This window comes from Nicotiana tabacum, chromosome 3 (assembly GCF_000715075.1).
Source record: "Nicotiana tabacum cultivar K326 chromosome 3, ASM71507v2, whole genome shotgun sequence".
NCBI classification, from domain to species: Eukaryota; Viridiplantae; Streptophyta; class Magnoliopsida; order Solanales; family Solanaceae; genus Nicotiana; species Nicotiana tabacum.
This window is the reverse complement of record NC_134082.1, coordinates 5,225,094-5,251,820: the sequence shown is the minus strand read 5'-3', so window position 1 is coordinate 5,251,820 and position 26,727 is coordinate 5,225,094. Positions and strand designations below refer to the sequence as shown.

Genomic DNA, 26,727 nt, shown 5'->3' with positions numbered 1-26,727 from the left:
AATCAATCTGAGTCTCGGCCACCGAACTCCGAAAGATGAACAAGTGCTCTTTCTTCTTTGGAAAACTCGAGTTTGCTATCACCAAATCAACTGCTCTAGCAAAGTCCAACAAAGACATTCCTCCTTCATTTCTATCTCCAAAAAACCAAAGCCACCATGCACATCATCATACCCCAGAGTCCCAGACGTTCATATCTCCCTTTCTATCTTTGACTAATTAAGTGGGGGGGGGGGGGTGCAACCGTGAACTTACTGGCTATTTTTTGTAAAAACCAAAACTTATGGGGCTTTGAGAAAAATATAGAAAGTCTCCTCTCTCTCGGAGTTGACTTATTAAATATATCAAAGGTACAAATTCCCAGGTAGCTTCCCTTCTTCTGTTTAACCGTACAGTGTATATATAGTCTCACCGCGTATATACATATATTTTCACTCCTATATATATCATCAAACCCAGATTCCCAATTATCCATAAATCTTCCTCTGTTACACAGTGTTGGTTCAATCAACAATGAACATCTTTTCCAAGAAACCCAATGCTAAAGGTTCGATTTTTAAGTTCTTGATTTTCATAAAAAATAAAAATTTGAAGAACCCCTTTTGTTTATTCATGTAATTTCTACCTTAGAATACACAATTACACATTATATGATTTTTTTCGACACATATAGATGATTCATTTATAGAGGATTCATATAACAAATAGTGACTGGTTTGGGATTGCGGAGTAGTTGATTGATTGATTGTTAAGTTCTTGTTTTTCATAAAAAATCAAATTTTGAAGAACCCCTTTTGTTTGTTTCTATATTGCTACCTCTATAATACATTTAGATGATTTTTATGTATATTGAATACTGTCTGGTTTGGGATTGAGGCATAGTAAATTGATCGATTGTATGTTACTTAATTATGACAAGAGGGGTTGCTCTGATGGTAAGCAACCTCCACTTCCAACCAAGAGGTTGTGAGTTCACGTCACCCCAAGAGCAAGGTGGGGAGTTCTTGGAGGGAAGGATGCCGAGGGTCTATTGGAAACAGCCTCATGAGGTAGGGGTAAGGTATGCGTACGCACTATCCTCCCCAGACCCCACTAGTGGTATTATATTGGGTTGTTGTTGTTGTATGTTACTTAATTATATTTGAGCATTTAGTATTCTTCATGGAATTGACATTTGATCTTCTGCTGGGTATTGAGCATCCACAAAATTGAGCTGTGTTTATATTTACTAAGTGTTCAAGTTTGATATTTTTTTTGGCAGAGGCACTTCGGGAGAGTAGAAGAGAACTGACCCATGCTACCAGAGGTAAACCGTTTAAAGTTTTAGTCCCCCACCCCCACATTGAGCTCATAGGTGGATTCAACATATAAGCACATGGGCACCCACTGTCTCGAAATCAAACTATATAGATGCAGAGGTGAATTCAGGATTTAAACGTGATGACTTCAAAGTTTTTAGCACTGAACAGATCGGGCTTTGAAATTATGGTCCAAAATATTTAATTGTTAGAATTTTAATGTTTTTTTACACGCATACACACACATCATGTTTCAGTGTAGAAATAGCATGTTTGGTTGAACCGGTAGCTAATAAGCTACATCCGCCACTGTATACATATACAGAAAATTCAAAGAAAAGTTATAAAATATGTTAAGCGGTACACACTGCCTTTCAATATTCGTCTTTGACTGAGCTAGCTTTTTGATCACTTTGTAATCATACACTCTGGCTGAAGCTATAAAATGCCTCAATTGTTAAAACTTTCCCCATTAGTTTTTCTATGTTATTTTCACAGATTTATAAATGGCCTTTTGTTCACCTTTATTTGACAAAACATTGTGTAGAATGACGGGGAAAAAATGCAAGGGGTAAGGTACTATTTGAATTGTAAGTAGCATATTTGACCTTTTCATTTACACTCATAGTGACGATTTTCTGGAATTCATTAAATTATTAGGTAATTGTAAATGGAGGAGGCTTGCGGTAGATTGATATAATGGCTAGTGTAAAAATAGTCAAATATGATTTGAATACTCCATATACAAAGAAGTCATATAGTCTACCCTGGCAGTGTAGTTGATGTATGAGATTAAGTTGTTAGTTCATTGGTACCAGATGATATTGTTGGGGCTTTATGCAATTGCACCAATAGTAGTTCAGGTAGTTGATAGAAAGTAATGCTTAATCTCAGTGTTTCGCATATCGAGATATATGAATACCTAAGGTATACAAGTGATATGAGCAGTGAGTCAGTGACTCTCCGAGCTAAGAGAGTAAAACGGGTAAACTCGCCAGCAGAGGACTTAAGAATTACTCTAATCTCAAAATAAACGGAATGCCCTTGGAAGGTCTCCAAAATAGTGAAGGTCCATTTACTTCTTTGTTTGAATGGGTCTGATATATCTTCCAGATGTTCCCATTGTCATCAAGCGTCTTCTAATTGCTAATTATAAATCACAACTATGCTTAGTATAAGATTAGTCAAGACCTATCTGTTTGTGCAAGCAGTGTAAAGTGGTGTTTGGACTGTGCTCACATTTCAGTAATTGTGGATTAAATTCTTTTCTTGCCCATTTTTTGTACCTATGCCGTCAATTCTACTAGAAGGACTTTATAAGTAGTGCACCTTTATGTAGCTTTAATAAGTCAGGAAGCCAGTTGAGATCATGTTCAAAGGAGGGTAAATTAGGCTAAACCGTTCTGTAAATAGGGAAGTGACTTGATAATAATTCATTGATAAGTTGTAATTTCTTACCCATCGGAAGACAAAATTTCTGTGAATAGAGAGGGAAGGTTAGGAAGACTATCGCATTGGTATCTACAATTTCAGTTCTCAATGTGTGAAAAGGCTTCTTTTAAGTAATTGGCGAGTAACTCAATTTAGTTTAAAATTGTGATGTAGGTATTGAGAAGGAAATTTCTGCTTTGCAATCAGAGGTATGTCTAGAGCTTCTTTCTGTTGCTAGCCTATTCTTGAAAGTATTTTGAGTCTGTTCGAGAGACAGAAATTTATGCAATTTTAGAGCTTATACTGCCTTTTTCCTTTATATCGCACTCCCTTTACTTACTGTTCTGCACGCGATGTAATATCTGTAAGCGACATTTTGATGTATTTCTTGGTGAAACAGGAAAAGAAACTTGTTGCTGAGATAAAAAAGACTGCTAAAACTGGAAATGAGGTGGGTCTTAAGTGTCAGCATCGAACGCTTAATTAGCTGTCATAAATTACCTCTCTGCTTTGGAACTCATATGTCATTTGTTTACCCCTGCATTTTCAGACAGCAACAAAGGTATTAGCACGTCAGTTAGTCAGACTTAGACAGCAAATAGCCAACTTGCAAGGTAGTCGGGCTCAAATGAGAGGTATAGCGACTCACACTCAGGTACTCTACAAAGTCATTTTACATGCATACTGATTTCAGTTCTTTTGTCCACTTTCTGTGAAATGAACTTGAAAAGCTCTTTTGCCTTTTTGCAGGCAATATCTGCCCAATCTTCGGTTGCTGCAGGCATGAAAGGAGCAACTAAGGCTATGACTGCTATGAATAAGGTTCGATGGCCAACGATCACGTGTCATCTAATTATAAGTTTTCTGTTTGTTTGCATGAAAGAATGAAATATAAATGGGACTTTTCCATTTTGGCCTGGTGGCCCAAAATAACTACAGTCTGTAGCCCAAATATACATAATATGTATATTTATATTTAATATATAAAACATATACATTTGCCGGCTATTATTTTGTTGGGCGGCCCAAGAATGTAATTATCCCCTTATAAAAAAAACTCATCTTCATACACATGGAAATGAATGTCATGATGAGAGGGCATCTGCAGTCTTCACTGGTTGGTGGAATGTTAATTAACTTCTCATTCTCTTGAAACCTCTTGGCTCCTTGCAGATAAATTAAAGATGTGGTTGATATTGGATCTAGCAGTCTGATTATCTCGTGTTTCTTTACACCTCTTTTTTTTTGTGTCAATTTTGCTCCTCCTCTTCCATGGCCTCCGTTATTTGGTTTATTTTCATATATTGCTCATCAATTTCTTCATATGTGAAGTCATCTTCTTGATTCGTTCTCATAATTATCAGTTGATTTTATGCAGCAAATGGACCCCACGAAGCAAGCGAAGGTGATGCAAGATTTCCAGAGGCAATCAGCTCAATTGGATATGACGGTAAAACTGATTGATCGCACACTATCTGTTAAATCTTCAAATAAAATCATATTTCCTTCACGTCAACTCATATTATTACAAGTCACCTCAATAGTTGGTGTTTGTGTTTGTAGACTGAAATGATGTCAGACGCCATAGATGATGCTATAGATAATGATGAAGCGGAAGAGGAAACTGATGACTTGACAAACCAGGTATGCTCTTAAAAGCCCCTTTCAATTATGATTTATGACTGGAAAAAGTTAGCAGGTGTGTTTACTTTATGATTAGCTTAGTAGTTGATTTAATTGAAAATATCATATAAAGTTTTGATTGTTCAGATAGCATTCTGGTTTTCTTCAGGATCGATGTTTTCTTAATAAAATGTGTTAGCCTGGACTCTTTTGCTAATGGAACTAAGATTGAATGTAGAATTTTATTTTTAGGAATCAAACAACTATTGAAGTGCATTTTAATGTACATGTTAATATCTATAACACATGGTCACAACTATGTATCGTTTTCTTGCAAGTTAATTTGGTTCTTATTTTTGCAGGTCCTTGATGAAATTGGAGTCGATGTTGCCTCACAGGTTAGTTTTTAATTATGTTTCATAGTGAAACAACTAGTCTTCTTACTTACAAGAAGGAAAGTAATTTGACGTTGGCAATTACCACGTTAAATTGACAATCCCATGTTTTTATCTTGACAGCTGTCAGCGGCTCCCAAGGGGAAAATTGCTGGAAAAAGGACCGAGGAATCAAGCAGGTTCGTTCTCATTTTCTTTTGATATGGTCTACTTGTTACTTTATTGCCCTTTTCCTTCACTCGCATGCTTTTTCAAGAGATAAACTTATGGAGCCAAACAGTAAAGGTTTACGCAGAAGGATGTGTGGTAGGTGCACATAATGAGTTCGAATTCGACTGGTGAACTAAATTTGGTATTTACATGGAGAAGGATAGAGGGAAGGGGCTCAGTATCCACCGAGTTTTGACGCTAGAAACGGCATATTTCTTGGTTATTCAAAAAAAAAAAAAAAAAGAAACCTAGAAAGCCAGGTTTCACTAACATGTGTCCTTCACTAGAAATTGCCTTGGCCATGTTACCTTCTAGATCGCGAGCCTAGTTAAAGCTTTTGTAGTCTTCACTTGGTAAAAATGGATACTATTAACTCATTTATGACAGCTAAGCGCACTTTGTTTTTTCACTCATAGTAAACTTTTCTTATATTAAATAGATAGGGGAAACAATATGGGGCGGAGGGAGAGTAGAAGCTATGGGTTCGGTCGAACCCAATAGCTTTGGTTCAAACCATGTATTTGTCTTAAAAAATTCAAAGAACATGTACAGATTATTAATTTGGAACCCAGTAACTTAAAAGATTTAGAATCTCAAATCCATAAGCTTCAAATCTTGGCTTTGTCTCTGGAAATAGTATAATTCGCTTCAAGTACTACAGTATCCTCAAGCAAATTATTAGACATTTTGAATGCACTGCTCGCTGACAGATCAAAGTACGTGCATTTTTCGGTTCTTCATTTTTCTTCTCTTCCTGTAAATAATCGTATTAATAAGAAGTGCATTTTTCATGTTCTGCGATGAGCTTACTCGCTGTAATCTCATTAACTCTCTCACATAAGTTTGTTCTGGTGTTTTCGTACTGGCAGTTCGGGGATTGATGAACTGGAGAAAAGATTGGCTGCACTTAGAAATCCTTGATCTCAATATCTTGGACTAGTCCTTATGTTGTTGCCTTCAACATGAAACAGGAATTTCCATAAGTTGTTGTGTACATAATTTTGCTCCAAGAATGATGTGATGCATCAATCCTTGGTCTTCTTTGAGCTGAAGTGTCATAAATTGTTGTCCGAAAGCTACAAACAATGTATTAGTTGTTTGATAAAATCTTGGCATGGCTTTCTTCTTTCTTCTCTTGTCATGAAATTTCTATTCTGTAGTGTGCTAGTGTGTGTGCATTTTTTAATGACAGTGATGTTCGGATCAACTTGTCCACTCCTTCATTATTCACTGGGTAGCCCGAGGCGGACTTATGTATAGAGAAGAGGGATCACCAGATTCATTTAACCTCGACAAAAATTCTAGATATATATGTGCATATATGTTGAGAACATTCAACATATTTTGCCTGAATCCCTTAAGATCAAAAGTACGATAGGACACTGGTTGAACAGTCCGCTTATGTGCCCCGGCCACCTTCATATCCTGGATATCCTGGGTCTGCCTCTGGTATTCGCTACCTTGACCAGCACATGTACCGAGTAATTATGTCACAAATAATTAGACAGAAGGGAAGAAATCACGTGGCATTTCTTCGCTGGGACTCTGCCTTGAGTAGACTAACCAGAAAGAGATGATATATCTAGTGCTACAAAGTGGTAGCTCTCTTCAGCTACATTTGATCAGTGTTGTGTATATGAAAATGGAGTGTTGGAAACTTTTATTACATGGACCTCAAGGTTTTGGTTCAATAGTAAAGGTGGTACATGGGGATGTGTGGTAGGACTTGTTGAGTAAGGCCGACTTTCGAGCCCAAGCCCCTTTACTAGGTTGGGCGCTTGAGTGCATCTTTCTCATATTGATCGAGGCTTTCCTTGAGTTTGAAATAAGGGGCAAGAAGCAAGGGCGTAGCAGTTGCGCGAAGTTACGCTCGATCTTTCTCCGCCAGCGGCTTATGTAATGGTCGGTCTTATAAAGCTCGCCAAGCCTCACTTCCCTCTCCCTTCACTTATTAATTAAGTGGAGAATAGTCGTTGACATTCTATAAGCGACTTGACCGAATCTACGAAGCTTTGCTTTTCTTGTAGTCGGCCCGTAATGCCTCCCTTCATTTGTTTGCCTCCTTTCAGCTCAGAATGCCTAATGCAACGTACACTACGAGTTTGAATCTCGCTGTTAATCAAATATGATTTTTAAGTAGAGAGGCTAGATAGATAGATGGACTCATTATCCAGAGAGTTTCGCAACTTTAAACAACAAATTTCTACGCCCTTGTAAAAAATTCGAAAAGTTCTAAAGAAAGAACTAGTAAAAAGTAAAGAAAAAAAAATAGGATATGTAATTGTAAAATAAATTTTTTGATGATTTATAATTGGAAACACAGTAAAAATAGCTGTTTTGTTGCCAAAACAAAAGATCGAATTTTTATTCTAACTACTACAAAAATTAACCAAATTGACATAAACATTATTCACTATTTATCATTTTCTTAATAAAAAAATGTAACGGTGAAAAATTGACGGAATGTGGCAAATATCAAAGTTAAAAATGACGGACATAAACCATTTAAATAATCGTTACCCTAATTTACGACTTAAAACAATAGATTTTCTATCAAAGTTAAATGTGATTGATATATCTTATTAGTTATAAATTTTACTTTAAGTGCAATTTACGACAATAGTTATTTTATATCAAAATTAAACCGACAGGCAGACTTCAAGTTAAGACTTACTACAATAGATATTTCCTCCGGATGTTAGCTTTTTAACTAAAAACTAATTTTTTTAATGAAAAAATGACATTGTATAGCAGCTCTTAAAATAATAGCCAAAATATATATAAAAATTATACACTTTTTTGGCTACCGAATATAAATAATTTTTGGCGCGGGATAAAAGTCTAATTTAGTAAGTGTTTGGACATACGAATTGTAAAATTCCGAAAAAGTGTTTTTTTTCAAGTGAAAATGATATTTGAAAATTAGAGTTGCGTTTGGACATGAATATAATTTTGGGTTGTTTTTGAGTGATCTGAACGAAAATTTTGAAAAACAACCTTTTGGAGTTTTTCAAATTTTCAAAAAATTCTAAAATTCATCTTCAAGTGAAAATTGAAAATTTTATGGTCAAACACTGATCTCGAAAAAAATAAAAAGATTTCGAAAAAAAAGTATACAAATTTTCATGGCCAAACGGGCTCTTAATGTGTTACACAAATGAGAAGCAAAAGATACATGCGTCAAGATGGATGACTTTGTGTTTGGCCAAACTTTTTTTTTGGTCAACAGTAATATTTTTCAAAGTCAAGGAGTAAACGGTTTTTAAAAGGAAAAAAAAATACTTTTGAGTAAAAACAAAAGCTGTTTTTAAGAAACTGAAAAAAATAGTTTTTTCCAAAAGTACTTTTAAGAAAATACACTTAAAAATGCTTTTTAAAAGCTTGATCAAACAATATTTGCTGCTCAAGTACTTTTAGAATTGATTGGCCAAATACAAATTATTTTTTACCAAAAATACATTTGAAAAATTACATTTGAAGGCGAGGCGTAACAGGTAAAATTATTGTTATGTGACTAGGAGGTCACGGGTTTAAACCGTGGAATCCTTATAGTCGAACCTTTCCCCGGACCTGTACATAGCGGGAGGTTAGTGTACCAGATTGCATTTTTTGACTTTTTCAAAAGAAAAAAAAGTGTTTTTTTTTCTTTTTAAAATTTTGGGAGCCAATTTGGCGGCAAAGTCTATTCATTTCTAGTTTAATTTTTCAATTTCGGCATATTATAGCCTAGGGTTTGTAATTGAAAGTAAATACAATCTGCCCCAAATTCTTTGTAATAGATGGCTACAGAGGTTTTCGAATGGGAAATCGTAAACGACGATGGCTTTATCTACAAGCGGAGAAAGCTGCAGCAGCTGCAAGTTTCGAGCTCTACCACCTCCGCCTTCGCCGCCCCGGTGCGGTCAAATCCGGCGGTGGCTAAACTGAAAAGGAAGAAACGGGTTCTCTTAAGAATTTTAGAGAGGTTTGGTAAAGATATTGAAGAGTTGGAGCTCTGGGAGAAAGCAGTGAACGACTTGAAAGTAAAGTCGAAAATCCAACAGCAGAAAAGTAGTGATCCGCAGCCGCAGCAGCAGCCGCGGCCACAGCCGCAGCTACAGTCATCGTCGGGTTTCAGCTCAGTTGATCAGCGCCTCTCTCAGGTATTTGCTTGCTTGCCATTTCGTCTCTTTCACGAGTTGTAGGGGTTCACAGGGACATCAAGTTAATAGATACTAATAATTATTGAGTTCGCACTCAAATATTTATAGATATTTAGTGGATAATGACCCTGTTGTTCCCTGCGAGAAATTCAGAAACAATCTTATTTTGAATCGGTAACTGAAATTAGATTCAAAACTAATCGAGATTTAGCCACTTTTTAGGTAAAAATAATATTTGGACAAACATACCCGCTTTTCACAGAGTTGTAGGGTTTTCTACCGCGACATTAAGTTAATAGATTCCCTCCATAAGTTACATTGTTGATCCGTCTTCGTTTGTCCGGCAAAGTATTGGTTAAAAGGTGATTATGTTAATTGCTTTTTGCTAAAAGTGCAAGCTAAATTAACTACTCACCCATTTCACTTTATTTGTCGTAGTTTGTCTTGATACAAAATTTAATAAAGAAAGAAAAACTTTTGAAGTTTGCGGTCTTAAATATGTCATAACATTTGTGTGACTAAACCTTTTGAAACTTGTGGTCTTCAACATGTCATATAATTTATGTGGCTATAAAAGCTTCTCACTAAGGAAATATAGGAATGATTGTATTGAAATACTATAATTAATGCATTTGTTTTCTGGTATTTTAAACTCTGATTTTGTTTGGGCTCCAGGTCCTGTTGAATATATTGGCAACGGAAAATACTAATAGCTTGTGCAGATTCAAATGTTGATTTTTTAAAGTTTTCTTTTGAAAGTAGAGTTAGTCAAAATACTAGTATATTTTTTTGTAGGAACTAAGAATTATGGAAAAGATGTCTGAAAAATTAGTGACCATCAGTATTGGCACTTTTGAGATGCAAGAGTAACATATTTCATGAGCTGTCAGATTTTCTCTGTTGATAAAATGGCAACCTGGAAGGTTCTGTTTGTTTTGGTAACCTGAAATAGCAAATAGCAACCCGAAATACCAAGTCTGATGCTTAAAAGAGGTGAAAGAACAGGGTGAATTAGGTTTCAAGATTGAAAGGAGTGGTAATAAGAGGATGATAATTTCAGATAACCTTTATGCTGATTACACACTACTATTGTGTGAAGCAGATAAGGAACAATTTCTCCATCTTAATAAGAGGAATTCTGTTAGCTTTTGAAGCTGTTTCAGGTTTATAAGTGAACCTTGCTAAAAGTAGTCTATTCAGTGTTAATGCAGACAGTAGTACTAATGAATGATCTGTAAACTATGGTCAGAATGTCAAATTGAAGGTTGGAACTTGTTAATGGAAAAAAAATCAGGTTGTGGACTGATGTTATACTGGGACAGGTCCGAATTTCAATTTCAGGAGAAATTTCTATGATTGGAAAATAAATGAAGTCAGTCAATTATTGCTTCATTAGGAACCTCTGATTTTTTATGCCAATAGGCTTGACTCTCTGATTTGGACAGCAGGTAAGGATGATGACAAATTCTCTGTTAAAATCTGCTATAATATGTTGTAGAAACAAATTGCTACCTTTTTTGGGGAAAATATGATCCAAATGTATTACGGTAGGGTGGTTATAACGGTAGGGTGGTTATACTGAGAAACTGGAATGGAGGGTAGATGTAGCTTATTTTCAATATTAAAGGGGCAAATATGGCCCTTTTCTTGTTTTTTATTTCCGTCTTTCTGAGCCGAGGGTATATCGGAAACAGCCTCTCTGCCCTATCGGGGTAGGGGTAAGGTCTGCGTACACATTACCCTCCCCAGACCCCACTTTGTGGGATTTTACTGGGTAGTTGTTGTTTCTGGGTGTTTCAGGGATGTAGCTGCAACAATTATGGTGCAACTTTTTATTTTTGTACTTTAATGAAATTCCCTTATATCTCATTAGCTCTCTAACTTGGTTGTTATCACTTAACTTAGGCTGAAGCTAAGGAAGATTTAATTCACAATATATTAAAGCGCTGTGATGTTGCTGAAGCCCTATGCTCTGCAGCAGAAGAAAGGGTAAAACAACCATTTTTTGATCTTCCAATTTGGGCACATTCGCCACGCAGTCTTATAAAATCACTAGGTGAAGAATAACTATGAGAATGACACTAGAGAAAACAGTTGAGGTGAAAATCCTTCCCCTGAGCTTGTTTTACAACAGTAATTGTTTGGCTAAATTTAATATTGTACTATGACTGACAATGTCCTGGAAATTTGATGTTGCAGTTTTGCTGGCATTCAAAGAATGTAGCTAAGTTGAATTGTATTGCAAGTTTGCTAAAGTGGTTACAGAGCTCAACTTGGCCCAAGCTTCATGAGTGAACCACCTAAAGAACTAGATACAACATGTTTCTTAGTTGACTGATCGAGCGATAACAACTAGGAGGTTGGCTGGTTACAAACATAACTTTGTCATATTTTGGCATGTTTATATTAGTTACATATTGTTGTACATATTCTGAATGAATGCAAAACTAAACTTAAGTTCATCGACTTTGCGTTTGCCTTGTGCTTTTGTGTAGGATAGTTGAGAGAATTACATGATAACTCTTGTATAATATTGGGACAGTTTTCATGTTCTGCTGATTGTTTCCCTTAGACTGTATTTCTTTCAGTTTTTGTTTTTTGTGTTTTTCGGTTGACGTGTCTCTACTTTATTGGTTGGGTTGCCACATCACATTTGGTCTTTTGGACTGATTGTTGGTTTAGTGTTTAGTAGGCACATTTCTTACAAATGTCAGGTGTAAGGTTCCAGGGGCCGCATATGTATTCAGCCAAATTATAATCATCAGTGTTTAATTCCCATAACGAAATTCCTTCTCTCAAAACAATCGAAAAACATGTATATGAGTTAAAAAGAAACATTCATGGTACAATAATAATATTTATTACATCTATCCGAGTGTACATGTATAAAACTCTAGCACTTTTTACTCATCATTTCTTTAGATGAGTCTAAAGGCTTTTACAATGGCCAGAAGCTCTAAATCAAAACCAAAACAAAGGGATAATGGAAAGTTGGATAAGCTTTAGTTGTCACATAGAACATTTTCAATATACAACACTTAAAAAAGACATCCGTAAATAGGATAGCAATGTTCCAAACAAACAGGAAATTATCTCTTTACAAGTGCGTGACATTTACTTTCTGATCGAAAGGAACTCAAAGCTCCGAAGAGGGTCATCACGTGTCCCCTTACGTGAGAATGGTGATGGTTTTGGTTCGATGCCAGGATGAGTTCTTTGTGTGGTAGACACGCGGCCATTGCTTGCCACTAGTCTGCTCGAGCGACTATCAGTGATGGTGGGATCACCAGAAGAGCTCGGTCTGCTGCTAGAAATGGCAGCCCTTTTTGAAGAGCTTCCATTTCTCGAGGTACGGCCTCTTTCTGAATCAGGTTGCTGCAACATACAAGCAGATTTAGTGATAGTACTACTTTGGCAACTGGCAAGCATATAATCCAGTCAATGAAATGCAGTGATGGAACTAGGAGTTCTAATAAAGGGGACTAAAAGAATGCAAGAATGCAACACCTCAGATTCAGACCTGCAACCTAAAGCAATTTTTTGCCTCCTTTGCAACTATACTAGAAGCTTCCCTTACGGTTGGGGTTTCAATTGAACCCCCTTCAATACATGTAGCTTCGCCCCAGCTAAATGCTAGTATTCGGGATACCACAAAAGGAAAAATATATGCAACTATTAGTTAATAAATTCAATTTCTCTTCTACGACAGTTTCTGTTCAGGATTGAGGCATAGTTATTCTATTAGTACTATTTTGGAAGACTAAGAGCTATTGCACACAGGAATAAATAAGAAGCACTAAACTATTGATTCACGCATTGGCTAGTCATTACTTCTTTTTTTTAAATACACAGATCGACTAGTTACTAAATTAAGCAAGAACAAATAAGGCAACTAAAAAAACAGCACCAACTCCAAAATACAATTGAAAAGAGGGAATGATCAAATACCACATCTTTAGATGAAGTCATATCCTCTGAAGTCTTGTGTCTGGAATGTTCCCCATGCCTTCCTGTACCCGAAGCATTCCTTCTCGAAAATGCTTCAACAGCACCAGAAAACTTGTCTCGAATATCTTGTCCAACTGGATTACAGAAGCAAAACATGTCAAGCTTAATTGACAATAAATTGTCAGTAGCAATGGTGCCATTTACTACTTCGTTCGAATATGATACCTGTCCTTCCTGGTCTTTCAGCAGATGGCCCAGCGTTTAGTCCGGCACTTCCACCAGGAGCCTGGTAGCAAGAGCATGCATGACTATCGTTCATAATAAGCGAGAAGAATGAAAAGTAATAATCGAAAGGAAAGTTTGACAAGCACTAACTCGTCCTCTAGAACTGGCACCGATCTGAGGATACTTCAAAATGGTCCAATCAAAAACATAGTCAAATTGATAACCTGACGTGATGTCAAAGATTAAGGTTAAGAGACTAGAATACATATCAAATAAAGACAAGAATCGAGTAGTTACAAACAGACAGCCGTTGGACCTAAATTTGTAAAAGAAAAGAGCAGTAGTATTATCTACCTTCACGGATAAACAAGTCTCTGAAAAGCCTCTTCAAATATGAATAGTCAGGTTTATCTTCAAATCGTAATGACCGGCAATAGTGGAAGTATGATATAAATTCTGATGGATAGGATTTGCATAACACCTGTTACAGTAAAATGGAATCATGTGTTAATTGCCTCATCAGTTGTAGTGAAGAATTTCCATCATAGCTCAACAAGATAATACGACATAAGGATCGCTGGAGGTGTCACGACAGATGCTCTTGTAATTTACAAAAGGTGATGACGGTGTCACATAACTAAGACACTCTGATGATCACAACAAGTACCTCTATTGGAGTTAACATCTTCTTCTCACTGATTTTGTCGTATTTCTGCTTCTTGGTACCAGCTTTCAGTCCTTGCCATGGAAGGCTAAACCAAGAAGAAGGTGTCGGAGGTCAGCAAACAAGTCTACAATTTACATTAGGAAGAAACAGAGAGATGCTAAAACAAAAAGGTGAAACCCCCAAAATCCAACCTTCCTCTAAGAAAATACATAAGCACGTAGCCCAGAGATTCTAAATCATCTCTTCTGCTTTGCTCTGTCCAGGGAAAAAAAGAGAGAAGAAAAACAACAATTTATGAGTTATAAATGACTCTAAAGCTTCAGTAGTGCCGTGGTTATTTGACAACTTAAATGATATACACCTACCAACTCCAAGGTGCGTGTTGACACTGGCATAACGAGCTGTGCCGGTCAGATTCTTGTTTTCTCTGGAAAATTATTGAGAAAGAAAACATATCAAGGGTAGTCCAGATACAATTCATAATTGAGGGGAAAGAAACAAAGAGTAAAACCAAAATTAGATTGACAACGACATAAGATTTTATGATCAGAAGGTAACACAATCTAGTAGTACCAGTCAGTTCAAACAATCAACATTTGCAAAGGCCATCTATAGTGAAGACCTTTCTGAAGGTTCTTCCTTTCAACTAACACTTGGAAACAAGAAAAAAACCGGCTAAAAAAATCTCAATGGGATACCGTAAAATCTCAATGGGATACAGTGGGAGATGAATTGAATTTCTTACTCTACTACTCTAAATGTACATGAACTCCCATTTTCACAGATAAATTCATACTTGTACTCTAGTAACAACATATATGTATTTTGAGTAATAATTACAAAGGAAGCCATGGTTCAATTTTCTGAAATACTAGTAACAACAACAACAAACCCAGTGAAATCCCACAAGTAGGGTCTAGGGAAGGTAGAGTGTACGCAGACCATACCCCTACCTTATGACGGTAGAGAGGTTGTTTCCGAAAGAGGCTCGGCTCAAGTGAAGTGAAAATGAAGCAATAGAAAATGAAGCAATAAATAGATAGTAGCAACAACAAGGTAGTAAGACACGGAAGCAAATGGTGCAACATGCAATAACAAAGGTCTAATAATACGACACTATAAGAATAGAGCCAATCCTGCTGGAAATAATGACACACCGTGTAATAATGGACTAGGAATAGGAAAATACAAGACTAGTACTAATACTACTGGAAAGACTAGACGAAACTCTAGACTGCCTGTCAGCCTTCTACCCTAATCCTCGACTTCCACACCCTCCTATCAAGGGTCATGTCCTTGGTAAGCTGAAGTCGCGAAATACTAGTAATGATACTAACATTTCTTCCACGAGGCTCCCCTTTTTTTATGTTTTTATGTGGAACATGTTTTTTTTGTCTTTTCGGCTTGAACTGGGTCATGCCATCGTATATTTAGAGAGGCATACACAAGCTGGAGTCTTTGGGAAGTTGATAAGGCCATCAAGTAGATCTGGTTAATGATTCCTGTAGTTATTTTTTGGAGTTTGTGGAATGAAAGGAACCAAAGATGCTTTGATGGAATCTCAACTCCAAATCACACTCTTAAAGCTAATTGTTTGCTCAGCCTTTTTAGCTTTTGGACTTTGTTAGCTCCTTAGTTATTGTTTAGCACATCCTAAAGGGGCTTACAAACTCTTTATTTTCTGTATTTTTGTCTTCTGATTTTGTAACTATTGCATCTACTTGATGCCTTTCTAATGAAATACCTTACTTCATCAAAAGAAAAAAAACTTTACTAGAAATTGAATACTCAATTCCTTGGTAGTATATTACATAAAGATTAATTATATTCAATAATCCTATCACCACCAATAGAATGTCATTGAGCTTTTTGAAAGCCAGATAGAATTTTCTATGATGCTTGATAACTGTGAGTTTACTGTTTTGAAAATGCAAAAGTTTTTATCAAGTGTGTGTGCGCATATATATGTATATAAGAGTAAATTATTCTAAGCGTGTTTCCAACACGACAATAATGCTGTACTAAGAAGTCATTTGACAAATATTTCCTTGCTAATTTTTCACGGTGGACAAAGAATCTCCAGAAATGTTGATTTCTCCATTAAATGTCACCATTGCTTGTAATTAGTCCTATGCAGGCCTTTCACCTAAAGTGAAGAAAACAACAAAATCATTTATGCTTCAATCCAAAGCTAGTATAGGTCGGCTAGGTGAATCTTCATTCAAATGTTCAATAGTTTGGGTTCTCTAACTTTAGATTCTCTCAATATATAAAGTGAAAAAAAAGGTAAAAAACAAACAGTACCTGTATGGTATATGCTTGTGAGTCTGTAGGTCCCTATACTTTTTGGCAAGCCCAAAGTCGATCGCGTAAACCTGTCATTAGTTTGTAGAATTAGTTTTATTGCAATATAACGACTTTCATATTCTGCAACATATCCTTTTCATTTGAAGCCCTTACCTTCAGCACTAATATTTGGTAATGGTATCACAAATATTGAAGCACAATAGCTAGAATAGTTTTATAAAGTAAATGATGGCTTTAAAATTGCATTTCCTATTCAAGAATAAAAATAGCATGAACAAATACCTGATTTGCTTTGCGACCTAGTCCCATTAAAAAGTTGTCTGGCTTTATGTCGCGGTGAAGAAATCCTCTTGAGTGCATATACTCAACTCTATTAATCTGAAAATGACACAGATCAAGATTATTACGTAAGACCCATACTCAATAGTTATAAAAAAAAAGCTAATCTATGAAAAGAAGTGGCATGACAATGAACTACTTACTAGTTGATCCGCAAGCATTAAAACTGTTTTCAAAGAGAACTTCCTATTGCAATAGTTGAAGAGGTCTTCCAAACTCGGTCCAAGAAGGTCAATAACCATTACATTGTACTCGCCCTCAACTCCAAACCATTTGAGGTTGGGAATCCCGGCTTCATAATTAATGGCAGAGATAAGTAGTCAATTTTCTATACATATCATTCCCATCCCAATAGTTCTTTGATTAGACGAAACACAACAGAACTAATTGGTTGCTACTTCCACCCGACCAAATATTTTCTAATCAGAACAGACGTCATGTAAAAGGGGAAAATAGCCTATAAGAAATTAACAGGGCCCATTCAAGCTAATAATTAGCGAAGAAGGGTCTGTGAGTATGAACTTCTGACAAGTAGCGTATAACACAGTTGCATCATTAATAGAAGAAAGCCGAGGATATGTAAAGGACATGAAGAAATACTTACTTCCTCCTTGGAGAAGCATATATATTTTTGATTCATAATGAAGTTGAGGGTGCTTCGTCTTGACAGATTCCTGATATTTGCGATAATAAGATGAGATGAACAGTTCCACTAAGTAGGAAAGCAATCTATTATGTAAGATTTTAGGTTTAGGAAGAGCAAAACAATAACCATCCGTAAATGCAATGCAGAATCAGGACAGTAGTTGTTCCTTAACATTTTAGTGCTATAACTCCACTAATATTAAAAAGACGAGCTAAATGTCATATCAATAATTCAATCAATCAACTACAGTTCAATCTCAAGTTACTTGGGGTCGACTATATGAATTATCTTTTCGTTCAAATGAGTATGAATCATCTGCATTTATTCCCATATATTCCGGCTCATTTCATTCCAATACTACATAATTTATCTTAACGGTTCTCTAAAACTAAAGGTTCTCTAACTTCCACACAAATCTCTACATAGACATAACACAACAACAAAGAAACAACTTAACAGTATGAACCAAACACTAAGAAGCAAAAGCCATTACCAGCTTAATGGCAACTTCTTCTCCATTCTGTATATTCACACCTGAACCAAAAAAGCAACAACAAACAGAAAAACATAAGAAACACAAAAACAATAGCTAAAAAACTACACTAAAAACACACAAAAAAAATCAAAATTAAAATGGAGTTGACCATAAAATCAAAATCTACCAAGTGACATGCACATACCTAAATAAAGCTCACCAAAAGAGCCACTACCAATCTTCCTCCCAAGCTTAAACTTTCCGCCCACAACATGATCCATGTTGATTCAAGATTCAAAATCCCCACTTCAAAATTTTCACCAACAACAATTTTCAACAGCTAAAATAAATAAAAAATTACTCAGATTTTCACCCCACTTAGATTAACCCCCCCAAAAACCAAGAAAATCCAAGAATCAATAACCCCATCAAATCAAGAATCCATTGTTAAAGTTCACAATTTTGAATTAAAAAACAAGAAAAGAAGGAATAAAAATCCTATCTTTACAAAGAAAGGCCTAAAAATTATTGATCAAGATTCAAGAAAATTATTTTGCAGCTACATCCTTAGATAAATACAAACACCCATCATCTAAAAATACTCAAAAAAGGAACAAAAATCCTATCTTTATGAGCAAAATCACCCCATTGATTAAGAAAAATTAAATCTTTCTGCAAACCCAGATGTACAAACTAAAAAAGTGTAGTTCGGTTCTCTTTTTTTTTTTTTCTGCCGTGTTTCTGTTTGACAGATGAATCAAAGAAGGGTCAAGAATTCTTGGCAATGGAGAAAATGAAAGAGAAGGGACAAATGAGCTAAGATTGAGGGGAGAGAGAGAGAGATTTTAAGAAAAATAACAATTAATTTTGTGGGAAAAAAACATTTAGTGGGCCTTTGGACATAAGAATTGTAAAATTCTGGAAAAAAGTGAACGAAAAAATTTTTAAGTGAAAATTTTATTTGAAAATTATAGTTGTATTTGTACATGAATATATTTTTGGGTTGTTTTGAATTTTTTGTGAGTAGTTTAAGTGAAAATTTTGAAAAATAACTTTTTAATTTTTTTTTAAAAAAATAAAATTTATTTTTAAATAAAAATTAGAAATTTTATAATCAAATACTTATTTCCAAAAAAATAAAACTTCATGTTCTTAATTTTGTGTTGTGGAAAAGCAAGGAGGACAAAGAGAGGAGGATTGATTGGTAATATTATTTTGTTTCTTTCTTCTTCTGTTTTTATTTGTTTATTTATATCTGTCTTGTTGTTTAATATATTTTTAGAAATATATAAAAATGAAAATTATTTAATAGGGAGTACTAAAAATTATGTGAGTGATTATTAAATTAATAGAGTGCAAATGATGATTTGATGAAAGTTTAGAGCTTTGTCTTCTCAATTTGTCTGCCGCCTAACACGTGTGTTTATCCTCTAAGAAAAAGAATACATTTTTTTTGTTTTATCCGCATTTTTTGGTGTTTACCAAATTAATTTTGTATACATATATTTATCATTTTACTGTAAATATGACCTCAAAATAACAGAGGTCAAGGTCGAATAGTGAGACGATGGGGAAAAGCTTCATCGTCTAAAGGGAAACAACCCAAATCACCAGCTAAGACCCCTAAATGATCGTTCTATGATAAAGGAGGTATGGATGCAGAGACAGTCAGAAAGTTTGCCTAGAAGCCACCACCTTTGAAAGAGTGTGTGATAGCTCATTGATCGAACGCTATTGTATCGAAGATGAATGGGACTAAGCGAGCCGCCCAAGCTGTGAGATGTAAAAATACATCGGTAGGGAAGCGTTCTGCCTTAGAGAGAACTAACAACAACAACAACAACAACGACCCAGTATAATCCCACAAATGGGGTCTGGGGAGGGTAATATGTACGCAGACCTTACCCCTACCCCGAAGGGTAGAGAGGCTGTTTCCAGGAGACCCTCGGCTCAAAAAAACAATAGGAGATGATATATTAGTACCATAAAAATGCGTAATAAAAATAACAACAATATATAAGAGATATGAAATATGAAATACAGGATACGAAATACGAAATACGAAATAGATGGCTGGTATAGTACAACTAGAAGGTAAAGCCCTGCATCAATAGACGACCACTGACATTCCTAGTCTAACTCCTAACTAGATAGTCTCCCTCACTTGTGCTGTAGAAATATTCACACTCTCCCCTAACCTACAACCTTAATGCTCGACCTCCATAATTCCCTATCAAGGGTCATGTCCTCAGTAATCCTAAGTCGCGCCATGTCCTGTCTGATCACCTCTCCCCAATACTTCTTAGGTCTCCCTCTACCTCTCTGCGTGCCCACTACAGCCAGTCACTCACACCTCCTCACCGGTGCATCAGTGCTCCTCCTCTGAATGTGCCCGAGGAGGAGTAAATACATATTTTAGAACGTGCCCACTACAACTAAATAATATATATTTTCAATTTAATTTTTAAATCTTAAAGTTAAATTGTTTGATTATATAACATCAAATTTGAGTAAATACATACCTCTTCATTCCCCCCCCCCCCACCACATCCATTCATCACTAAGAAATGCATGCTTAATTTTGTGAAGACACAGGATGCAAATAAGTATCTTCCTTGAACATTTGCCCTTTTCTTGATTTTAAAATTTTTTCTAACATGAATTTATTTTCATATTACTTCATTCATCTCATTTTATTCTGCAGTATTTGACTTAAGATGTTAGTTTAAAACTTTTTTGCTAACTTTATACAAGTGTTATTTCAGTGATACTGTAAAAAAAATTACAATTAAGAATGTTGATTTAATAGAGAGAATATTACATCAAAGTTTAAAATTTATATTATGGTGAAATATAAACGAGATGTAGAATAATATTACAAGTAGACTGTTAACAATTTTTTTTAATGTTTAAAATGAGAGGAATATCGAAATGTATAAATTTATAACAATCTCACCGCGTATTACTGATTTTGAATCTTGAATTCGCATTATACTAGCAATAGTAATGTGATCACTTTTGGTGATTTATAATTTTATATATATGTAATATAAGTATTTGTGAGAGGTAAGTTTTACGAAGTGGTGGTTATATCGACTATGTTATATGGGATAGAGTGTTGGCCAGTTAAGAACTCTCATATTCTAAAGATGAAAGTAGCCGAGATGAGGATGCTGAAGTGGATGTACGGGCATTCCAGGTGAGATAAGATTAGGAAAAAAGTTATTATAAGTTCCGTGAGGAGTTGTGAGAGATTGGCTATGGTTGGCATAAAGAGAGGTAGAGACAAGCCTAAGAAGTATTAGGGTGAGGTGATTATGCACGACATGACGAAACTTCATCTTACCGAGGACATGACCCTAGATAGGAGGGTGTGGAGGTCGAGGATTAGGGTAGAAAGATTAGGGTTAGCGGGGTGTATTCCATTGTCATCCTAGTGGCAATAGTATTAGTCTTGTAGTCTCTTTTTTTCCCTCTTCGTAGAGCTATATTCCTACATGTTATTTATTTCGATTTAGTTATTTTACTATATCGTTGTTATTTATATATTGATGTTGTTATTGCTTATTGCTACTGTTCCTTTTCATTTTGTCTTTGAACCCAGGGTCTTCGGAAATAGCTTTTCTATCTTGGGGCAAAGTCTGCGTGCACACTACCCTCCCTATGCCCGCTTGTAAGATTATACTGAATATGTTTATGTTGTTGTTGTTGTAGTAGTAATATAAGTATTAGATCGTCTGTTATTACAATTTGATTTGTAAGTGAGTTTAAGTTTGGGATTCTAATAGTTGTATGTATTAAAGTTTCATTTTATGTCCTAAATTGATATTTATATAGCATTATTTTTTTGTAACTAAAAAGACACTCAATTTTACCTAAATATCATTAAAATAAGTCTTTTTTTGTAACCCAAAAAGTAACTTAGTGGGCGTTTGGACATGAAAATTGTAAAATTCCAGAAAAAAATAAAAATAAAAATTAAGTAAAAATGATATTTGAAAATTAGAGTTGTTTTTTAATTTTTGTGTAATTTAAATAAAAAATTTGAAAAATAACTTTTGGAGTTTTTTAAATTTTTGAAATCCTTTAAAATTCATCTTTAAGTGAAAATTGAAAAATTTATGATCAAATACTGATTTCAAAAAAAATTAAAAAAAAATAAAAAAAAAAGTGAAAAAAACTCTATGGCCAAACGGGCTCTTAATTTTGTCTAAGCAGAGACAGGAGGAGGACCAAGACAATATTATTTGTGTCAAAAGAGTTAGGAAAACGTGGAAATAACAACTGCCCACCAATCTCATTAATTAATACTTTAATTAACTGTAGCAGTAGTAATACATAAATGTCCCAGCTGGTGATTTGTACAGTATTGTCATGTCTTGCAAGAAATGCATTATTAGATCTTGAATCTTGTTGTCGCGTAGTTCGGGACTTGAAATTTATGGGTTCGGGATTTTACATTTTTAAATTGTTAGATTCTAAATTAATAATTTATACATATTCAATAAATTTTTAAGGCAAATATATAGTTTGGACCAAAGCTACTGGGTTCGACTGAATCTGTAGTTTCTACTCTCCCTCTGTCCCTGGTTGTTACATCTTGCATGCACTGATGTGCAGAGACGAATGAAGAATTTGAAGTGTATGAGTTTCTATAGCGCCTTTAATTTGATTTATATAATAATAATAATCAGGTTCCTAGTCACATATTTATAAATATTTAATGAATTTTTTAATATACATATTGTTGGATTCTAAGGATGGCAATGGGGCGGTGCGAGTGCGGGGCGGGGCAGGTTTGAACGTTAGTGGGGTGAGGCGAGTTTGAGAGTTTGCGGTTATGGTCGGGGCGGGGCGGGTTCATTTTTAAATAAATAAAAAACGCGATGCGGGTCGCGGGTGGAGATTTAATTTTTTGAACTAACAAAAACCTAAGGTTTTGGGGAAATTCTGGGTAAATTGCTTGGTCATCCACCTTGATTTCTTGGCTGGAAAGACTTCCAGGTAAATGTTAGTAGTAATTCGTAAGAATTGCACGGGCGCCCTATTTCGTCGCTCCTATTTAACCTATACCTATTTTTTTTTAAAAACTTTTAACTTGTACCCACTTTTTAAAAAACTTTTAACTTGTACCCACTTTTTAAAAAATTTCAGTCCCCTTTCTCCTCCTCCTTCTCCCAGTGATCTCCATACCTCTCCGGACTTAACATTGATGTAGCAATATCTCTCCTTCTGTGGCTTCACTCAATTCCTCAGAAGCCATCTTACTATGCATAATTAAAATAATTGTAACGTAAGAAAACCTTTTTGTGAAATGAATATTTTATAGACCGAGACGGTTCGAAATCTTTATTTTCAATCTGCTTCTTCAATGTTTGTCAAAAGAAAAGTCAATTGTGTTACCGGAATCCCAATTTAAAGTGTTGCAGCTCAAAAGAATCTAGTCTTTTTGACATTTATGGAGCTATAATATCCCCAACAGCTAAAATAGTACTACTTAATGCTATTTAAAGTCATCAGATCGCAAACTCTCGCATGCAGAAAGATCAGGTGGATGAAGTTAATCAATGATTTTTCTGCAGTACTGGTCATGTATATATCCATGCAGAAGGTATGAGTTCCTCCCCCAAAAATAGAAACTTTAGCAGTACATATTCAAGGGTTTTAAACACTTCAGCTCTCGCCAGTTACAAACAAAAACTTTAGCTCTAGAGCTGAAGTTCGACAGTTACAAAATAAAACTTCAGCTCTAGAGCTGAAGCTTACAAACAAAAACTTCAACTTTAGAGCTGAAGTTCGCCAGTTACAAACAAAAACTTCAGCTCTAGAGCTGAAGCTTACAAATAAAAACTTCAGCTCTAGAGCTGAAGTTCGCCAGTTACAAACAAAACTTCAGCTCTAGAGCCGAAGTTCGACAGTTACAAAACAAAAATTTCAGCTCTAGAGCTGAACTTCAGGCCTGGCTACTAGAATGTTGAAGTTTTGCGTGATTGTCTTTGCTACTTCAACCCTGTATGTTGAAGTTATGCGAAAAAGCGGGTACGTTTGCAATTTTTTTTACAAAGCGGACATAAGTTAAAACGTGACACAAAAAGCGGGTATAAATGCAAATGCCCCTAGTAATTCATTAGCTTCAACAGTTTCTAGTCTATTTTGACAAATCAAGTATTTCTCCGAGTATTTTGAAACAAAAACTAGGACTTTGTTCTTTAACTGTTTTTTATTTTTATTTTTTGCTTTCTCTTTAATTTCCTTTTTAAGTGTTGTCACAATTTTATATTTTTATATTAATTTTCCAGCTCTGTATGTGCCCCAACAAGGGATTTTCTTTGTTACATAGAGAATTTTTGCATTTCTCAACTGCTGAAATCGGCCATGGTGTCACTCCTATTATTTTTGTGCACTGAAAAGCAATGACAAGCAAAAAGGCTACTTCAAAAAAGCTAAGTATATGAAAGAGAGAGAGAACAATTTGGATATAATTAATTATTTTGTTAAAATAATTAGATTTAAGTCTAGCTTTCTGAAAAAGAAAGAATTTTTATTAAAAAAATTTGCGGGGTGGGGCGGGGCGGGTTTAAATTGCGCGGGTTCAGACAGAACCCGCCCCGCACCGCCTGCCATTCTGTGCACGGTGAAATCGGAGGGACCATTTTCCTCGTTATTATGATGCCCCGTGAACACACTTCCCAAGGTTCGAGACTGGGGTTGAGTTTCACCCTCGAGGGCTGTCGAGGCTCGGCCTCGGGGTAGTCTATATCAACGACTATATTAGAGGGGAGAAAGTCTGTCAGGCTAGACCAATGTTAGTTTGAACCCGCATCATGACATCAGCCAGGTGTCCCATCCCCCTTCTTTTCTTTGTAATCAATGTTTGTTGTACTATGATGGGGTTCCCCTCTTATATAAAGAGGATCCTTGTCACTTTGTAACTTTCTGTTGTTGCTCTCATTGCTCTACACGAAATATACAAGAAACATTCCATTTTGCTCTCTAACATATTCTCTTGATATTATTGCTTTCATTTATTATCTTCATATTTGTTCATCATTTATAGCTTGTCATTGGCCATAAAGAGCCTCCGTTAATTTTATTATAACTGTTAGTCACATAGCAACTGCCTTTGATAGCTCGTAATCGAGCCTCGGGATCAACCTTGAGGCCCAGAATTGACAAGACCAAGGCCCAGGATAACTAGCCTATCGGTTTGATTATAGCTCTCTCCTTAACTTTACTTTGCCTTTAAGTCTCATGTATCTAGCATTAACTGCTTAACAAACTATCATAAAAATAAATTACGTATTTTTTAGAGTTCCATCAACAAATTTAATTGTTATTATCATTTTCACGGTAAACAGTTTGGCGCCCACCGTGGGGCTAAAAATAATAGTGATTATTTTCTTGCTGGTTTTGTCACGTAACACAAGTTATGTTTCACACTTGTTCTTGTCCAAGATCTTCAAATTTCAGGTTGAAATGCCTAACTCATCAGATAGAGGTGAAAACAACTACCTGGAGAGCCGGGGAAAAAATGGTGTGGCTGTCCCAGCCTGGGCACAAAAAGAGATCCCTCAGCATGTCGTTCATATGATTATCGGAGGGATCGACATTCCCCAAGGGCCCGTGATCAAGCGGACAAAAATATATGCTGCAATAGAAGGGCCGAGTTAAACCTGTGCTCGTGGATCCAGGCAGCTCGGCCAACGTAATCAGGTCAGAGGTAGTAGAACAGCTTGGGTTTCTCGACCAGATCGTACCCGCCTCCCGGGTCCTCCACGGCTTCAACATGACCAGCAAAGTAACAAAAGGAGAAATCACCCTCCCAATCGGCACATCCGATACGGTTCAGAACACAAAGTTTCAAGTCATCAATGACGACATAAGGTATAATGCATTGCTTGGCAGGCCGTGGATACACAGCATGAGGGCAGCACCGTCGACCCTGCACTAGATGATTAAATTTTTGGCAAAGGATGGTATAACAACCATATATGGAGAACAACATGTAGCGAAAGAAATGTTTGCGGTTTACAAGGAGGAGTCGACCCCCCACTTCCGACCTCGGACATGTCTGGGAGCATACAGACCCCCAAGGATGACGAAGAAGATTTCCTTGCTCCTCGAACTTTCGTTTCCCCCGAAGAGTCGGATGCAACGAAATCGACGATCTGAAGCAAGTTGTTTTGATCGAACACCTCCCCGATCGTAAGGTATACATAGGGACGTGATTAACCCCCGAACTCAGGAAAACATTCATTCAATTTCTTATCGATAATATCGACTGTTTTGCATGGTCCCACTTAGATATGATAGGTATCCCGCCGAAAATAACCTTCCACCGACTGAGTGTCAACCCCAGGTTCAAACCGATGAAGCAAAAAAGAAGACCTCAGTCCGAGATAAAACACGCATTCATCAAGGATGAGGTAACAAAACTCCTTAAAATAGGATCCATTAGAAAAGTGAAGTAGCCCGAGTGGCTGGCCAATGTAGTAGTGGTACCCAAAAAGGGGAATAAGCTAAGAATGTGCGTAGACTATAAAGACTTAAATAAGGCGTGTCCCAAGGATTCGTTCCTATTGCCTAACATCGATTGTCTGATCGATGTCACGTCCGGCCACGAGACCCTCACCTTTCTCGATGCTTGTTCGGGGTACAATCAAATTCAGATGAACCCCGAAGACAGGGAGAAGACCTCGTTCATCACAAAGTATGGTACCTACTGTTACAATGTAATGCCTTTCGGACTAAAAAATGCAGGGGCCACATACTAGCGTCTAGTTAAAAATGTTTGAGAGTCAAATAGGCAAATCCATGGAAGTTTATATTGACGACATGCTAGTTAAGTCCCTGCGCGGAGAGGACCATTTTACTCATTTGCAGGAAACATTCGACATCCTCAGAAATTACAACACGAAGCTCAACCCCAAGAAGTGTGCCTTCGGGGTGAGGTCGGGCAAATTCTTAGGCTTTATGGTATCAAACAGTGGGATCGAGATTAACCTCGATAAAATCAAGGCCAT

General features: G+C 36.1%; 3 protein-coding genes across 3 annotated transcripts; 2 read left to right on the top strand and 1 right to left on the bottom strand.

Annotated features, from left to right (window-relative positions):
* The first annotated feature begins 364 nt into the window (after window positions 1-364).
* LOC107773829 (vacuolar protein sorting-associated protein 2 homolog 3-like) lies at window positions 365-6,084 on the top strand. Its single transcript, XM_075249114.1, has 11 exons — window positions 365-545; window positions 1,260-1,304; window positions 2,902-2,936; window positions 3,128-3,178; window positions 3,278-3,382; window positions 3,478-3,549; window positions 4,106-4,177; window positions 4,291-4,371; window positions 4,713-4,748; window positions 4,869-4,924; window positions 5,825-6,084. The coding sequence occupies exons 1-11, from the start codon at window positions 512-514 to the stop codon at window positions 5,874-5,876; spliced, it is 639 nt and encodes a 212-aa protein (XP_075105215.1). The 5' UTR covers window positions 365-511; the 3' UTR covers window positions 5,877-6,084.
* Window positions 6,085-8,670: 2,586 nt separating this feature from the next.
* On the top strand, window positions 8,671-11,668 carry LOC107773278 (uncharacterized). Its single transcript, XM_075249113.1, has 3 exons — window positions 8,671-9,097; window positions 11,003-11,196; window positions 11,297-11,668. The coding sequence occupies exons 1-2, from the start codon at window positions 8,735-8,737 to the stop codon at window positions 11,162-11,164; spliced, it is 525 nt and encodes a 174-aa protein (XP_075105214.1). The 5' UTR covers window positions 8,671-8,734; the 3' UTR covers window positions 11,165-11,196; window positions 11,297-11,668.
* A 249-nt stretch (window positions 11,669-11,917) lies between these two features.
* Window positions 11,918-18,578, bottom strand: LOC107772563 (casein kinase 1-like protein 10). The gene is made up of 14 exons (XM_075249112.1): window positions 17,910-18,578; window positions 17,723-17,763; window positions 17,188-17,257; window positions 16,727-16,875; window positions 16,527-16,622; window positions 16,242-16,312; window positions 14,303-14,364; window positions 14,129-14,192; window positions 13,938-14,022; window positions 13,625-13,751; window positions 13,421-13,494; window positions 13,271-13,331; window positions 13,046-13,179; window positions 11,918-12,472 (listed from the first exon to the last, which is right to left on the bottom strand). Exons 1-14 carry the CDS (start codon window positions 17,983-17,985, stop codon window positions 12,212-12,214), a joined length of 1,371 nt encoding a protein of 456 aa, XP_075105213.1. The 5' UTR covers window positions 17,986-18,578; the 3' UTR covers window positions 11,918-12,211.
* Window positions 18,579-26,727: the final 8,149 nt, after the last annotated feature.